This window comes from Lacerta agilis, chromosome 4 (assembly GCF_009819535.1).
Source record: "Lacerta agilis isolate rLacAgi1 chromosome 4, rLacAgi1.pri, whole genome shotgun sequence".
NCBI classification, from domain to species: Eukaryota; Metazoa; Chordata; class Lepidosauria; order Squamata; family Lacertidae; genus Lacerta; species Lacerta agilis.
In genome coordinates this window covers 36,497,697-36,515,186 of record NC_046315.1, presented here as the reverse complement: position 1 = coordinate 36,515,186, position 17,490 = coordinate 36,497,697, and the positions used below count along the sequence as shown (strand labels likewise).

Genomic DNA, 17,490 nt, shown 5'->3' with positions numbered 1-17,490 from the left:
CTAGCCCTTCTTCACTCCTTTGAAATAATGAAACACCAGGAGAAAAGAATTAGCTAAAATTTAACAGAATGAGTGCAGCTGTTTGAGAGTTTTATAGCACAAAGAAAATGAGGGGCAGGATATGTTTTGATTGTTAGCTGGTTAAATATCTTGTCCTTGAGCATAAAAGGAACCACGTGAATGTTTAATTACAGAAAATCCTGCCTCAGGTATACCAAAAAATGCCCAAGGAAATCAGATTGTGTGGAGCCATCACTTTTGATAAATGACAAATAGGCAGACAGATGAGAACCAGGCCCAAACTGACCAAATGAACCAGTTTCCTATGCACAATGCACTACAACGACATACCAAACTTGTTTACATTAATTAAAAGGGATGCCTTTAACTCAACTACTAAACCAGGCTAAACAAACACCCGAATCACGTTTTACCAATGTTTGTAAATACCTTCCCTTACCAGTTCCAATACATGTGGTTTTAAAAAAGTTACTTCCAAACATGTCAGGCGCAATTATGCAGAAATTTTGCATACACTGAAAAAAAGGCAGCCTTTCCCCAGTGGCATCAAATTCCATCTGACCATTCAGAAGGACCAAGGATCCACTTCAGTATTACATTACTGAACTTCAGATCTGACCAGCCCTATAAAAATATATCATTTTTTTCATATTCAGAAAAGGTGCTGTTCAATCAAAGGGCCTTGTATAATTAGAAACAGCAAACAATCTTTTAGTGCATTCATCTCATTCTGGTGTGTGTGTGTGTGTGTGTGTGTGTGTGAATGCAGAGTGTAGCAACCTGTCAAATGTTTTCCTACATGTATATAATTGGCCATGGCCCTTCAAGGGCACATTTCAACTTGCTGTTGAATATTATTCTTTGTAGCTAAAGTGGAGGTTGGCATAATAAATTACTCCTTTGGCTTCCACAGCCCTGAGAAGCAATATGATAAAGGAGTAAGCTTTCTGTAGAGAAAGCTTACATTGGTTTGTTTTGGAGATCTACTCTGATACCCTTTCACTCTATGTCACATCACCCATGGGGACCTTGAAAATGATGCTCTTCCCAAACAGATTCTCAGCATGTTGTGAAAGTAACTGAGAGAAAGGGCTGCTTCCACACATGAGCTCTTTAGTGCCACTCAGACCCTGGTTTTTGTCTGAAAAACTGAAAAAGTACGCCGGAGTCATTTTGGGGCAAATCTTACTCTATGAAGTGCCCAGCCCAACTGCCTTTCTCTTTGGCACTGATTTCTCATTTTAGAAACTACTAGAAACTACCGTAAGTCCACTGAATTCATTTTGACATATTTCTGAAGACATGCTTAGTACAGGGATGTTTGACGGCGCTCTGTGGGAGAGGGGATAATATCTCATCAGGAGGCCTATTCCACGTGATATACAAAATGGGCTTTGACTTATGAAAGACCCTACCTTTTGGGCTCCCACTGCATATCATACTGGTGCCATCTCTATCACTTTTCAGAGCTTATTGAACACCTTCCCTATCCTACAAGCCTTTGTACCTGAGCCTGCATCTGTATTGAATCTGAAATGGTTTTAAATACAGTGGTACCTCGGGTTAAGTACTTAATTCATTATGGAGGTGCGTTCTTAACCTGAAACTGTTCTTAACCTGAAGCACCACTTTAGCTAATGGGGCCTCCTGCTGCCGCTGTGCCACCAGAGCACAATTTCTGTTCTTATCCTGAAGTAAAGTTCTTAACCTGAAGCGTTATTTCTGGGTTAGTGGAGTTTGTAACCTGAAGCGCATGTAACCCGAGGTACCACAGTATCTGAAATTGATTTATTATTGGAGCTTTCATTGTAAAATCACTTTGAGATATTTTGTAAGAAGCAATTCATAAATGGATTGAGCTTAATAATAATAATAATAATAATAATAATAATAATAATAGGCTACTATGTAAGCAGGACCCAAAGACAGCCCAAGAAATAAGACATTTTGCTGCTGGACACAGAATATCAAATACCCCCTTGTACATCAAATACCCTCAAGCAAGTAAAATTATTTTGGCATCTAAGGCAGAAAAATCCCCCATTCCTGGAAGTAAAAATGCAGTGATTTTGTTTACTACCTTTCCATGACACCTCAAACTAAGTGCCTATCATTCCACTTAATAACAGCGCTGGTCATGGCACAGTTAATACCCTGCATTGATAGACTATGGCAGAAGCAAATACTTGTGAAGCAATCTGGAATGTTGCATTCTGGGATCTATGAGAGGCCTAGACACTTTTCTTTTGGCAAGCGGTCTCAGAATCAGTGAGCACAAGGTTGCTGTCCATCACATCTCCACAAAGGTAAGGGACAGCAGTGACAGACAGCATACCCATTGGAATATGTTGCTGCTAAAAATATTTGAACAGCTGTAAATCCCAACTGGGTTTTCTGTTTCAAAAGCTGCAGCACTCAGAGTAGCTAGATGTCTGCTACAGCCCTTCATGGCCCCATCAAACCTTGTGAAGTGTTCCCTTAGGCAACAGCAGTTGAAATTTTCTGCACATCAGTGCATCTACTCACTTCAGCAACCATAGAGATGAGCACACAAAACCAAAAATGAGCCATTTCTTTTGGCTTCTGAAAGCATGGGTGCCTGGGGGAACTGAATGATTAGCATCTTTTCATGGACAGTGTTCTCTACCCTGGCATCAACAGTAATGGTGGCACCTATGACCTTAATTAGTATACTTTTGACTCCCCTTAACGTGATTCCTGAAAAGGAGCACAGTTCTGAACACTGTTCTGAACTAAAGTCTTTGCTCTCTACGAAAGAGGCACTGTTTGTTCTGCCAAGTTCACAAACAACAGAAGACCTCTGAACCTTCATAGGGCAGATGGTATGTCCATTTACCATGCTGGAAGTACATGAGCTGAGTGGTCCATCTACCTTTTGCAAAACTAAACATCCTCCTGGTCTCACATACTAAAGCATTGGAGTTCTTCTTCCAAAAGCTAGTCAGGAGCATTTCCTGCTCTAAGAAGGTAAACAACATCAATCCTTAATAAATGAGAACCTTTCACAATAAAAGCTTTCTTTAGCATCTCAAAGATGCAGAAACAGCAGGAAGCAAAAAGCATTTCAGAGTTGTTCACACATTACACCAAACACAGGCACAGGCTGTCTCTACAAGTGTACATGTGGACTTGCTGATTCGTACCTCTCAACAAATTTGTGTATACATGTACACTCATTTAAAGTAATGTATGAACACCCTTTCAGATTAAACCTATCAGGGCAGCCTCAAAACGAATCTCTTATTTTTGGAGCTCCATTTGCTCTAAAAAGTAGAGTCAGAGGAGTGTCAGAAGCTGCAAAGTTTAGAAAAGTCTTAAGTAGAAATTTACAGCCAGTTGTTCATATGTGTTAAATTGTGTGTCGAGGTCCCCAAGCCAACCCTCAAATAACACACACTTCAGACAGAAATTTAAGTTTAAGGTTTTTGGCATAATTTTGGCCACAACTTTATTAAAATACAAAAATGTGAGTGGTTGCTTAGGCATTGGTTCTGACTATCTGTCCCTCCTGGGGGCAGACTGACATCTGCCCACTTAGCGGAAGTAAGTAAAGGGAAAACACTTTGGGGAGAGAATGGGGGTTGGGAATCTGCCCCTCGCCTCTCCCCTGATGTTCCCAGGGGCTCTTGTGTGGCCCTAGACCCTGACCAGGGGGTACGGACAAAAGCATGGTGAGCCCCTGGATTCCTTTAATGGAATTCCCCATGCAGCAGCAGCATTGGAGGGGCAGGCACAGCCAACCACTTCCCCTCCACCAACCAATTTAATAACCAATGCCTAACCGCCAACCTTACAAGCTGTGACTAATTGCTACGCAGTAGGCAAAAACCAAATGGCACCAGCCAATTAGCCAGATGGAAAAATTCCTACCAGGCTCCTGCCCCAAAAGCAGACGACCCCATGACAGGCATAGCAAGGTCAACGCACAAGCCTAAGTTATAGGGAGGGCGGGTGATCCAATGCAAGCAGCGAAGAGGGGCTCATGCTGCGTGGCTCTGGGCTGTCTATCAAACATTGCAACATAAAAATCTCCCCAACAACCCACAGAACCCAATCACATGCCTTGCCCATTTTTCCGATCCCACCCAGCAACAGAGGAGTGTCTTGTTAGCCCCCACCGCAACACGTGCTCTCCATGAAGGAGAACTTGCTTTATGCACTTTCTACGAAGGCCTCCTGGATGGTATTTGCATTCAAGATGCTATTCAACCACGATTTTCAGGCAAGCACCACCATTTTGTTCCATGTTATTTTATGTAAATAAATTCAGCATAAGAGAACAGTGGGAAACTCAGAAATGACAGTCAAGCTTTTCTTTAGAGAATTCGGTGGAGGGGTGGTTGGGAGGGAACTTCCAATGTGATCTCATCTCTGATAACTTTCCACAAATGGTCTGCATTTATACTGAGAGACTGACAGAAATAAAATGCCTACCCACAAGGGAAATGATACTGTTTCTAACCATCGAAGTTAAAAGGGAAAATGGGAAGCTGTAACATACGTAGTACAAGTTCTAAATAAAATCTTTATTTAGGCCTCAGAATGGGAGCTGAAAAGTACATTGCTGAAAACCACAGAAAAATGATACGCAATCTGCAATAAGTTATTTTGCAAATGGCAGAATGATTGATTATATATGTAATTAAATAAGATGGTCTTTCAGTGCTACCCCCCTCCCCTCAAATGTGAAATGGCAGCGTACTTGCTATGCTCTTAACTGCACTTCTTAGGTCGGTGGTGGCTTTAATTATTTTAAACAGCAGAGCTGCAAATGTCTGAAAGAGGGGGGCAGGGGGAAAAATATCCAAAATATGAAAAGAGGGCCATGATTACTAGAGGAAGAGTGGTTTACATTGGAACAAACTGACATTTTATACTACGTTACTTTGAGTTATTATCAACTTAAAAACCAAACTAGGTACAAATATCACAATCAGGTTGAATATATAAAGTTGCCATTTTCAAAAAGCAGGCTCGCAGGAGGTGGAGCTGAGTTGTGTTTTGCAGACTCCATTGGCATGTGTGCAGTCCCTTAAAACAGAAGTTTCAGTGGGTTGTGTTCCACTTGATGCAGCTCATGAAAAAATGCCTGGGGAGCATCTTTCATTGAGGGCCAGTTTGGCTACAGTGGCCCACAATGAAACAAAACATTGGAACACTTCCTTGGAATGGGTGCACAGCGATATCAGTAGCAACTGCATAACTGTTTCATTCATCCTTTATGTTTGGGGTGAGAGAGAACTACTGTCGCCGTTGCCAAACCTTTACATATTCCAATTTATGGTGTCATAGTACTGCCTCCTATACACAAGTTCTTCTCATCTGGAAATATGTTGTCCTTTCCTAACTGCTTGCCATTTTATTTTAATTAATTAATTAATAATAATAATAATTGGGGAAGGGCCTTGCTTTAAGAGCATGCCCAATTCCTAAAGTGATTTTTCATGGATGCCCATTTACATATTCATCCAAGGAAGGGTAATATCTCACGACCAGGAGAGCTTAAATACTTCACCACTGAACCAACTTCCCATACGGATGACATCTATTTACCAGCAATTTAAATTCTTTGCTTCTTGCACTATTCTGAAGTGCTCAGAGTTGTGACCACATCCTGTGGTTTCATAATGGCTAACAAAACATATAAAAACTATGCTAAAATAAACTGAAAGTGCAAGCACTGCAAAACACCAACATGTATTTTAAAAATAATAATAATCCACAAAATGGCAATCCTGTCTATACCTACAGACCATATCCACTCTTGCACCTTCACTCAAAGCACAAAGGCCTTGTCATGTGAGCTTAGTTGCCTTTTTCAAAAGAAGGAACGACCACCACTGTGATCGTTAAATAGCACTTAGCCGTGTTCCAAGAATATAGGTTTCTGCCCAGAGGGGCGTACAATTACTCAACACAGAGGAGAAAACAGAAGACTAGGCATGAAAGAAGCAGTGAACAGGGTAGAAACATGCTACTGTTTCTGCTACGCAAACTTAAGCCCAATACCTTCATTTTGAGTTTTCCAGACACCCATGTGTCTGCTGTCAGAAATTAAATACTGGACTGAATTTATCTTGGTTCTGATCCAGCAAGGGAATTATTATGTTCTTAGTGGTTCCAGAAATACAAACGTCATCACACGCATAAAAGGTGATGTTTGGGTGGCTGTGGGTGTGAGAAAGAAAGAGAGAGAGATGGAGGGAGGTTTCCTCATTTGGATATAATCATTAAAAAGGGGGAGCTGTGGAAATGCTTTCAAACTGAAGCCTAAACACAACCACATCCTTCAGCTTCCCCTCCAATGCTCTTGCCTTCCGTACCTCTTCTCATCCTCAGTCCTCTTGAAAGCTTTTACCATTCATGAAACGGTTCCTTACATGTGGCCTTCAGCCTGGAGCACAGAACTCAAAATGAGATCATAGCAATGCTTGGGTTATGTCATTTTGGTTAGCACAATATGTTACTGCCTCATATGCGTGTTTGTTTTCCAAAACTGCAATGCACCCCCCACCCCAATCCTCTTTAGCCAGCCAGCTATTCCCCATTTTATACTTGCGGGATTGGTACTTCTTTCTTATGTGTAACACTTCACTTTTATATAAACATGTTCCCCCATTTTTACTCCATACAAGCTCTTGGCAAGAAAAGGAAATATGATTGCCAAGCGGGATCAAAGAGATTTTAGATACTGTAATTCGTTTCAGCCACAACTTGGTTAAGCTCAAGTGCTTGGATTTAAGACAATTTAATGGGAAAGCAGATAGACACATCTATTCACCCCAATTATTTATTTATTTTAATGCTTAAAAAAACAACAACCCAAAGGCATCTCAGTATTTAGTATGCATAAAGAATATTCTGGCTACGTATCTCAGGGTCTATTAGTGATACAAAGAGTGCAAAATAACACAACTAGGTGCAAGAAAAGACGCAGATAGAGGGGAAACCTTCTTAACATTTAAATCCTTAAAGGATCACAGTCTTAAGGGCAGATATGTGGCAACTTGCATTTTATTTTTGCTACGCTTGACTACAATACATTAGTTAGTTTGTGTTTCTGTGCAGCTGTGTAGGTACACTAGGGGTGTGAAACAGCTTCAGACAAATTAGAAGCCAAAGGAGGGTGTTTCAGAGGAATTCTGGGCTTCTCATAATGAGATATACATTACATTATTTTTACAAAAGCATCTCAAAAGATGCATAAACTGTTTCCTTTTCAGATTGTATAAATCTTTTGCAGGAATCTTTCAACCAATGTGGAGCTCAAACCTACAGACCTGAGATTAAGAGTCTCATGCTGTATCACAAAATACGAGACAGGCCATGCAACTGCAAGAATAGATACATTCCCACTTATACTGAGAGATGGAAGGGGGAGTTTGTGTTGTGCAGGACCAATAGCATTGTTACGACCCTGGAGTCAAGCAGTAAATGGGACATCATCTGAAGGAGTCTCAAAGCAGCTAACATTCTCCTTTCCCTTCCTTCCCCACAACAAATACTCTGTGAGGTGAGTGGGGCTGAGAGACTTCAAAGAAGTGTGACTAGCCCAAGGTCACCCAGCAGCTGCATGTGGAGGAGCAGAGATGTGAACCCGGTTCCCCAGATTACTAGTCTACCGCTCTTAAACACTACACCACACTGGCTCTCCAGTGACGATTACTTGGCTTATCTGCTCATCCGCAGGATCAGAGCAAAACTCAGAATCCCACTAGACAGTTCATATGTACATGGATATATAGTCTTGCAGAACCTCACTCACATCTGTGTTTCAGTTGGGATACCCACAGTATCTAGTGCTGTCAGTTCAAAGCTAGTTCAATTACTGGCCTCATTTTGTAAAGCATCCTCAGTGTTAAAGTCAGCAGTCATTTGTACATATTATTCAGATGCATCACTAAAAAGGGTCTTATGGTCCCTTTTCCAACCTGCTTCTGTTATTAAATGGAAGCTATGGGAAGTTCAGGCATGGCCTAAGGGTGATAATCCTTGTGAAAATGAAATTAAAATGCCATGTTACCCAAACTAAAACTCTATATGCTCCACTATAGACACAGAGCTCTTGTGGAACTGATGTGCATCTGGCTTCCCCATTCACTTCAGTAGAGGAGGTAGCTGGTTTCCCTTGAAATGCCCTGATGCATCCTTGAAACAAGGCAACTTCTCACATAGGTTAAGAGTAGTTTCCACTCTAGTGGGGGTTTTTTTTCTATCCTGTATGGGTGTGCTTAGATCTGTATTATTGACTGAAGAGACTTGATTCCCCCACCATTCCACATCTGTACTGCTGCAATTTATGTGAATTGCGGTTAATAATCAGTTGCGTTATGCTTAATCAGCATATCAATAATATGCTCAGCAAAGACTAAGTGGCTCTCATTTCCCAGACCCTTGCACAATTTTTGATTGATTGACAGCATGAAAATTGCACAAATGCAGGTGTTGGTGCAGGATATTATCTCTGTGGACTTTGCAATCAAGTACAAGTAAATGTAGCTATTGCACTCTTTAATAGTTCTGTTGCTCTGCTTTCTGGAGGAGCCTGAACTCCCAGCAGACTTGAATGAGCTTGACCAGATGATCATTGTGTTACAAATTCTAATGTTATGAATGTGTGGGATGGTTAGGGGAGGGGGGGGGGAGAGAATGAGACTATGGCATTCTTTGAAGGTGATGATAAATCCAGGGTTAAAAAACGCTGACATCAGACAGCTATCAAGTAGAGCACAAATGAGGGTAAATCACAAAATGAATATTCAGGATTTCTGCATAGCTGCAAATCAGAACAGGTAATCATAAGGAAAACATCGAAAGAATACTGCAGAAGCCAAACAAAACCTGTCTTCCCCACTCTAGAATTAACCCCTTGTATACATCTAAAATAAAATCAGCACAGCAAATTTTCATGGGGTGCCTTCTAAGGGGGAGGAGAAAAAGCAGCCCTTTTATATTTACTAAAGTAACCAACCTCAGCAATATTGGCACTTATGGGTTGTGATGGGAATATATTGCTGTGTCTTGGAACTTGGCTGGCTTCATACCAACACCCTCATTTGCGAGATGCAGCTTTGAGTGTAGCTCTATTAACTTTAGCTTGTAAATCACCTTAGCACCATTAGCAATGTTTCAATATGATGTGACATCTTTATTATAATGCTTTCCCTCTGAAGTTTAAGTTCATATTTTAAGCTGGGTTTCAGACAGATGTAGATCCCCTCAGAGTTTTAATTAATATAGTAGATGTAAAGCCACTGTGAAAATATTGCCATTCCCGCCTTGCTCTTTTTTGGTTCTCCGCTCTGCTGAATAATTATTTAAGAATGCAAGTGTGGAAGAACAAGCACTAGTCTACGATTGTGCCTTAAAATGTCAGCTTGATCACTCAGACCCAGACTACACCCCCTCAGATCAGCTTTGCTTCATGAAAACATGGATGTTTTGCTATTAAATTCAATAAGAGCAGACTATTTGTTCCCTCTTCCCCTCCCTCGATGCAACAAACTCAGTATAAACACACAGTTCATTATCCCATAAGAGAATCAGTATGGTCCAGACATTTATTCTTAGCTCCGTTCCCCAAAGAAATTAGAATCTGTCGATAGGAACAGCATGCACAGATCAAACTTACCCAAACCATCCCAGGCTTCCAGAGTCTAACCAAACTGCTGCGTGAGACAACAGGAGTCTTTTTAATGGGTTAATGTGACACGTCTGTTTCTTACAACACTCACGATACTCTGCTTGGAGCCTGTGCCAGCTGCTTTGCCTCTTGCTGCTTCAGGCGTTTTGAGGCAAGAGAAGCTCAACAAGGGAGTCCAGCAGAGCAGGAGAGTGGAACAAGAGAGGAGCCAAAACAGCAGAGCTTAGACTCCTGCAAAATAACACCAATAAAGTCGGAGGCTACCCAAGAAAAGAGATGAGCGGGAAAAATGTAGGAGGTTAGCTTCATGAGACAATTCTGACAAGGACCATAAACTGATCTCTTGCCCTGTTCACTTTTGAAATTAATAAAGAATAGGGGTGTGGGGGGGGTACCAGGTGGCGCTGTGGGTTAAACCACAGAGTCTAGGGCTTGCTAATCAGAAGGTCGGTGGTTCAAATCGCTGCCACAGGGTGAGCTCCCGTTGCTCGGTCCCAGCTCCTGCCCACCTAGCAGTTTGAAAGCACGTCAAAGTGCAAGTAGATAAATAGGGACTGCTCCAGTGGGAAGGTAAATGCCATTTCCGTGCACTGCTCTGGTTCGCCAGAAGCGGCTTTGTCATGCTGGCCACATGACCAGGAAGCTGTCTGCGGACAAATGCCGGCTCCCTCGGCCTATAGAGCAAGATGAGCGCCACAACCCCAGAGTCGGACACGACTGGACTTGATGGTCAGGGGTCCCTTTACCTAGGGGTGGGGGGTGACAATTTTGGCCTCTGTCTCACGGGCACCTGTCCCCTATCCAAACTGACCCTTCCTCTCATATCAAATATCTACACTCAAACATGTAAACATTCTTCACTGACATGGCTTCCCCCAAAAAATCTTGTACCGGGTACCCTGTATTCTCTTTTCCCCATATTGAACAAGTGTTCTTTGTGGAGAATAAGTGACTGCTGAACCCAACCAGTAGTGCAGATATGCCAGCTGACCGCCACAATTAACTCTTGCCATAGCCCCTAGTGCTATGTGAGGTGGAATTGCTTTGTGGGGAAACTGGCACTATGGACACCAGGAGATGTAGGTCACTGGTTGGGCATGCTCCTGTAACCACTAGCCCTCACTGCAATTGGCTGCATAATCGGCAAGGCATGTGGTGGGCATGCCTGGGGCATGTGCTGTGCTTGGTATGCGGATTGGCTGCCATGGTGAGCATTACTGTGGGCACCATACACACTCCATCCCATTGCTTTTCATTCCCGTGCTGTAAATTGCGTGCCAGATGACATGAGTTTGTACACACCTGATAAAGGCACCTAGGATCTTTCCTATGCATGTCAACAGGTGGCCACCGTTACTAGGGAGTTGCCAGCTGAGCAGGCTCTCTGAGTTTCAGTGGCTTCTTTCCACTCCGAACCAATGTTGACTCAGCTGGCATTTCCCCATCCTGGAGCCTAACAACTAAGCTCTAGAACTGGCATGCTTTAGGCAGGCTTCATTTAAACTAGCATAATTTATGCCAGCTTCCAGTGTTTACGATTGCTCCCTAAATTACAATGATCAGAGGTGAAAAGTGTTATCGGACTATTGTTGCGCCTCACAAAACCTGCACAGGATCACTTGCTTGAATGGATCCTCATGCCAAGGAACACCGAGATAATTTATGTGACATACTAGAAAAGCACATGCAGGGAAATTTTGCTCTGTGGTACTTTAAAAGAAGTGATCTCCCCCAAGTGCACTCTGAAGTGGCACAGTCTTGTGGGGAATTGCATTACAAACCCTGCTGAATGTTTCAATCAGCTTTCAGTTCCCCGAAGAGAGATGCTTGCTGCCAATTACCACATAGGAACACTGTAAAGCTTAATCACACCAGAGACAACTAACCTTCTGGAAATAGCATGTTCTACAATCTAGTTAGCGTTAAGAACTTCCCTCTTTGCAGCAGACCATCAAGCAGCCAGACAAATGTCTCTAGGATGCTTATAAACAACTGCCCGTCCCCACATCATCTGTCCCCGACATCGGATACGCTATTTTTCAACAGGGACGTTCCACTGACAGATGCCTTGTCCCTGAATCTGTATATCCTCTTCTAAGCTCATCTCTAAGCCAGTGGCCTTCACCATAACTTGTGGTCACACACTCATTCCTTACATTCATCGTGAGTTGCAAAGAGGGGATTTGTCTTTGGCATGTTCCGAATCTATTACCTATTAATTTTCACTGGAGTTGAATTGCTGCGTTTGTGCAGCTATTGCACAAAGTAAAAAAGCAGCAGCAGCAAAAACAGACAAACATCACGTGTAGCCTGTCCTTTGATTCAAATCGGTACCGGATGGCCCACCTAGAAAAGCGGGAACATAATAAAAGTCCTGCTAAATCAGAATATGAAGTCAGCATCCTGTTTCACAGGGTGCCACCCAGATCGCTATGGGAAGCCCATAAGCAGAATACCCCTGTGCTCCACAACAACTGGTTTTCAGATCCATGTCATCTCTGAACATGGAGGCAATATATAGCCATCATGACTAGCACTCATTGATTGGCTTTTTCTCCACAAAGAGCTTTCTGGTGCCTCAAGCAGAGGTCTTTCTAGTCACTTGCTCCATGGTCCTTTTAACTGAAGATACCAGAAATTTAACCTAGAACCTTTGGTGGTCAAGTTGATTTCCCATCTCTCCCACCTTCTTCTCAGTTTTTTGGCTGTTGCCCCCTGCAACACAACTGACAGACCATTAGTGGGGTAGGTGAGCTGAAAAGAATGCCAATATATTTCACCATTGCAAACAAATGTGCCCCTTTTCTTTCAAATAGTACATGGGTAGATGAGTCTAAAAAGTCCATGGCACAATTTTTCATGGCCCTCTAGTGGCTATGGTGGCTCAGTTACCTGAAGGAATGTATTTAGTGTTAACTCTGGAAGTGACCAAATCTCTCTGCCCAAATCCTGACCAAACTAAGTCTCCTAGAACAAAAAATACATCAGGAGGCTTAGTTTGGTCAGAACTGAGCATACACTTCCAGAGTTCATGCTAAATACATTCCTTCTGGTAAATGAGCCACCAGAGCTGCTTGAGAGCCGTGAAAAATTGTGTCCTGGGCTTTTTAGACTCATCTACCCATGAAACCAAAGGGGAACATTGGTTGCCAGATGTGACCCCCCCCCCCCCCGCTCTCCTACCCTACTACATGGGATTATGGTTAGGAACAACAATTCACAAGACAATTTCTGGGCATAGATCTGTAGCTATTTCTTACAGGTAAAAGCATCGTAGTACACCTTCCAGACTACAGCAATTCAGTCGGCATTTAAATCTATTATTGCTGCTTCAAGGTGTGCAGTGGGAGGAAGGGGACTCAGGCAAGACACAGAGGAAGTTGTAGGCCCCCATGCATTCCCTGTAGCTGGCCCACGCCTGTGGAATCCCATCCCAACTAAGATTAGACACACACCCTCTTTGCTGAACTTCAGGCACTTGACTAAGGTGTTCTTGTTCCAGCAAACACTTTAAGGTAGCCTTCATTTTTTATGGCTCATCGCTTTATCGTTTCATTTTCTGCATGGCTTGTTTTTACGTACACCGCTTAGAAACGCTAATGATTCAGCAGCATATAAATGTCTCAGATTAAATAAATGAATACACACAGGAATCTGCCTTCTACCAAATCAGACCATCATCCTAAGCACTGCTTACACTGACAGGCAGCCACTCTAGAGGTTGTCCGACAGGGTTGTCTCCCTGCCCCACCTGGAGACATCAGGCATTGAATCAGAGACCCCCTGTACGCATAGGAGATGCTCTACCACTGAGCTAAATCCCATACAGCCTTTCTATGGACACTTGCCCATTCAGTGACTCTCCTCAGGTGGAAGAATGGTATGTTCATAGAGCAACAGTACACATAACATCAAAGAATGATAGAATCGTAGAGTTGGACAGGATCCTGAGGATCATCTGGTACAACTCCCTGCAATGCAGGAATATGCAGCTGTCCCATATGGTGATTGAATGTGCAACTATGGCACGCTCTAACCATGTTCTAACCAACTGAGCTATCCAGGCATATAGAATAGCTTCCAACATACTTTGAACATGTGAACATTAGAGGAAGACCATGGTCCATGATAGGTCCTGTGATCTCCACTTTTCCAACTCATGGATCATAGCCTGCCTCCAATGTCCCCCGCCCCATGAAAACCCTATAAACTTCCACACAGTAATTTCAGGATCAAATGTGGAAGTATCCAGCGGTTTGTTTGTTTGTTTTTAAATACATATCCTGTAGACAACTGCAAAACAAAAGCTACAGTAACTATTTATGCAAAGTGTTGATAGTGCAGAAAGGTGCATTTATGCTTGAATCTTATTTTAAATGCACAGTCTCTCTCTCTCTCTCTCTCTATCTCTCTCTCTCTCTCTCTCTCTCTCTCTCTTTGTGTGTGTGTGTGTGTGTGTGTGTGTGTCTATATATATGTGTGTACACATGTATATATACCTAAATGTTCATGCTTTAAGACAGGGTGGGGAATCTCAAGCCCAGGTTCCAAATTTGTCTATCCAGATCTTGCAATCTGGCTTTCCAGGCTCTCCCTAGACCAGGGGTTGTCAACCTGGTCCCTACCGCCCACTAGTGGGCATTTCAGGATTCTAGGGGGTTCTATGGCACAAGCTGAATCCTCCTTCCATCGAGCACCGGTGGGTGGTAAGGAAATTTTTACCATCAAGAAAGATGCATTGGTGGGTGGTAGGTATAAAAAGGTTGACTACCCCTGCACTAGACAATAACCAGACCCCAAGTCAGACTCTCCATAGTCTCTGCTCCTCATGGGCTTTTGCCTCGCTGGATTGTGTTCTTGAACTGTCTCTTACTTGTCTGGATTGAAAGATGTGAGTAGAAACCTCTGAGTTTTGCCTGGCTGGCATGTGGCCTTGTGTACAAAGGTAACAATCACATCCATTGAGCCACCCATTTTTGCCTGTGGTGTGCAACCCCCCCCCCAAGAAGGTCCCCCATGAGGAAATGTAACCCTGGACCTGCACAGGCCCCCCACCTCTGTCTTAAGAAGTGGGTTTCATTTTTAAGTAGAAGCAAGAAATAGCACAAACTGCAGCTTGTGAGTCTTCTCTCTGGTCTGGTGTTCTCTGAAGACAAATAAAATGGTCAAGCAGCTCCATTGCACTCATCAACTCACCCCATGTGATGGATACGAGATCCAGCCCAGCTCTCCTTGAATTGCTTTCGAATCCAGCAGATTAACTGCAAAAAGAAGACAAAATGAAGAGGAATGAGCTTGTTTACCTCTGCTTGATTTTTTAAAAATCAGAATTAATCATTCAAACCTCTAAAAGGTTGATGTAAAATACACATTAAAATGGCGAATAAAATCAGACGTTACAATTTAGCCTAGGTAAAGGTACCCCTGGTCAAGTCGCGGATGACTCTGGGGTTGCGGCACCTCATCTTGCTCTATAGGCCGAGGGAGCCGGTGTACAGCTTCCAGGTCATGTGGCCAGCATGACTAAGCCACTTCTGGTGAACCAGAGCAGCACATGGAAACGCTGTTTACCTTCCTGCCGGAGTGGTACTTATTTATCTACTTGCACTTTGACGTGCTTTTGAACTGCTAGGTTGGCAGGAGCAGGGACTGAGCAATGGGAGCTCACCCCGTCGTGAGAATTCGAACCACCGACCTTCTGATCGGCAAGCCCTAGGCTCTGTGGTTTAGACCACAGAGCCACCCGCGTCCCTACAAGTTATCCTATTTCTCCCCAAAATAAAACCAGCAGAATTTATAAAATAAAATCATATATTAAAATTCATATCAAATTTTAGCTGGTACCAGAATCAGTACGGTGAAGGTGCCTGTCTGCCATCAGTTGGAAATTTGTTCCAAAGTCTAGGTGCTGCAACATTGAAGGATCAATTCCTTGAAAGTGCAGAAAGAACAATATGAGGCAATTGTAAAAGTGTCTGTTCCACAGAGTGAGGTAACTGAGCAGGCATATGCAGGGATTTTTTCAGCCAGAACTCTCCGGAACTCAGTTCTGGCACCTCTCATGTGGGCACCATGGCCATTATAAGAGAACAAGGGAGGCATTCATGGTGAGTTCCAGCACCTCTTTTTCTAGAAAAATAGCACTGGATTGCATAAGGCAATCCTTCAAGCCAACTGGTTCTTCTACAACAGGGCTGGAGAATCTGTGGTCCTCCATAAGTTGCTGGACTATAACTTCCATCATTCCAATAATTTGTCTATGCTGGCAAACGCTTATGGGAGCTGGAAGTAAAGGATATCTTGAAGCGGAATACGTTCCTCCACTCCTGGTCCCCAAGTAGCTTCCTCTCACAAAGGAACTGGTTTGTTTGGTTTAAAACGTTCAGAGATACAGAAAAAGCAGAGCTTTTGAAGCAAAAATTAATGCCATAAACAAAACCAAACAATGAAACTATCTCCAAATTAATGATAGCAAGAATCTAAAATAAAACAGTTATTAACAGCTTTATACCCTCCAGATTTTTTCTCTCTCTCTCTCCACGTAACATGTCTGAAACTTGACTCAGTGAGCACAAAATTAAAAATTAAAAATACAGAAGTGAAAGGTTTAACAATATTCAGATTGTAGTTTAAAAGGGGGCTTACATTTTCCAAATGTAAAGTGATTTTTATAGTAATTAGATCTGATTCTGAGCTTTGCCTTTTCTAGCCAAATCATTACACTTTTCTTGAACTGCTGGGCGATATATGAATTGTTTTAAAACTAAAACTTCAAGCATCATTTTGAAACATGACTTTTCTCTTCCCAGATAACCCCGAGCTTTTTAAACGGGCTTCTAATCTACCGGCAGCAAAGACCAGATCTGGCATTTTGATGCATGTTTGAAATGTAAATTGCAAATTCAATTAAGTACATTTCGAAACTCTGACATTGATGTTGAAAACAGATCCAGTGAAATCTACCTTTTGCCAGTGCCCCGAACCCTGCCCCCTGCAATGTGTCTGCTCTTTCTCACAATAAACATATTGATCTGATTGCTGTTGAATGATCACATGATTCCATAAAGTGCCTGTTCATTTTTCAACAGAAATTAGCATTAACTACATCAATATTACAGTAGCAGGGAGCAGATCATTATGATAGTTTCCAGATTGGCACAAATAAAAAAGAATTATTAATATATAAATAAGAATACTGCATCTTGTAACACAAGACTTTAAGGTTCTGATCTAATATTCAAGACTTGGTGCCAAGATTTGGGGGTTTCCTGGGTATATATATATATATATATTTCTTTTGGCACAGTGAGTATAATCTGAATGACATATTTCCTTCTAGAGCAGTTGAATTGTTAGTTTTCTTTCAACACAGAGAGCTTTATCCTAAGTTACCAGTTAATGAAAGTCAAATTAAAAATGGGATTTCCTTTAATGCTACATAGTTTTGAAAATTAATATTTTTTTATCTTTTTTCAGTTTTTAAAAACAGAACGAACAAATGCAACATAACTGGGAGATGCTAAAGACCTAATCTAGAAGAAGGTGAAAATGTTAAATATAGTCTGATATGTACGACAGTCAAATTTCAGTTGAGACCTTCTGATGCACCGACGGGGAGGGGAGCTTTCAAAGACTCTTAAGATAGGTTTCAAGGGTTAGGAACCCTTTAAATAAATAAATAAAATGTCGAGTGTTTGTTTTCTCAAAACGAAGGGAACAGAACTTTTACTGCCCACTTATACCTGTTATGTTAAGGAAGAAGCTGCGTTGACCTGATCGGAGTCGAGTGCCTTTTTAAAGAGGGT

The 17,490-nt window shown here is 42.2% G+C and overlaps 1 protein-coding gene across 3 annotated transcripts in view; it reads right to left on the bottom strand.

Annotated features, from left to right (window-relative positions):
* Positions 1-14,953, bottom strand: part of EPHA3 (EPH receptor A3) — a 178,330-nt gene extending 163,377 nt beyond the window's left edge. For 2 of the 3 annotated variants that reach the window (XM_033146735.1, XM_033146736.1), the window contains exon 1: positions 9,674-9,697. In XM_033146735.1, coding sequence (XP_033002626.1) covers positions 9,674-9,682 — 9 coding nt within the window. In that variant the 5' untranslated portion in view covers positions 9,683-9,697. Of the gene's footprint in view, positions 1-9,673; positions 9,698-14,881 lie in introns of those variants that run through there. The other variant, XM_033146737.1, reaches the window with a different exon arrangement.
* Positions 14,954-17,490: the final 2,537 nt, after the last annotated feature.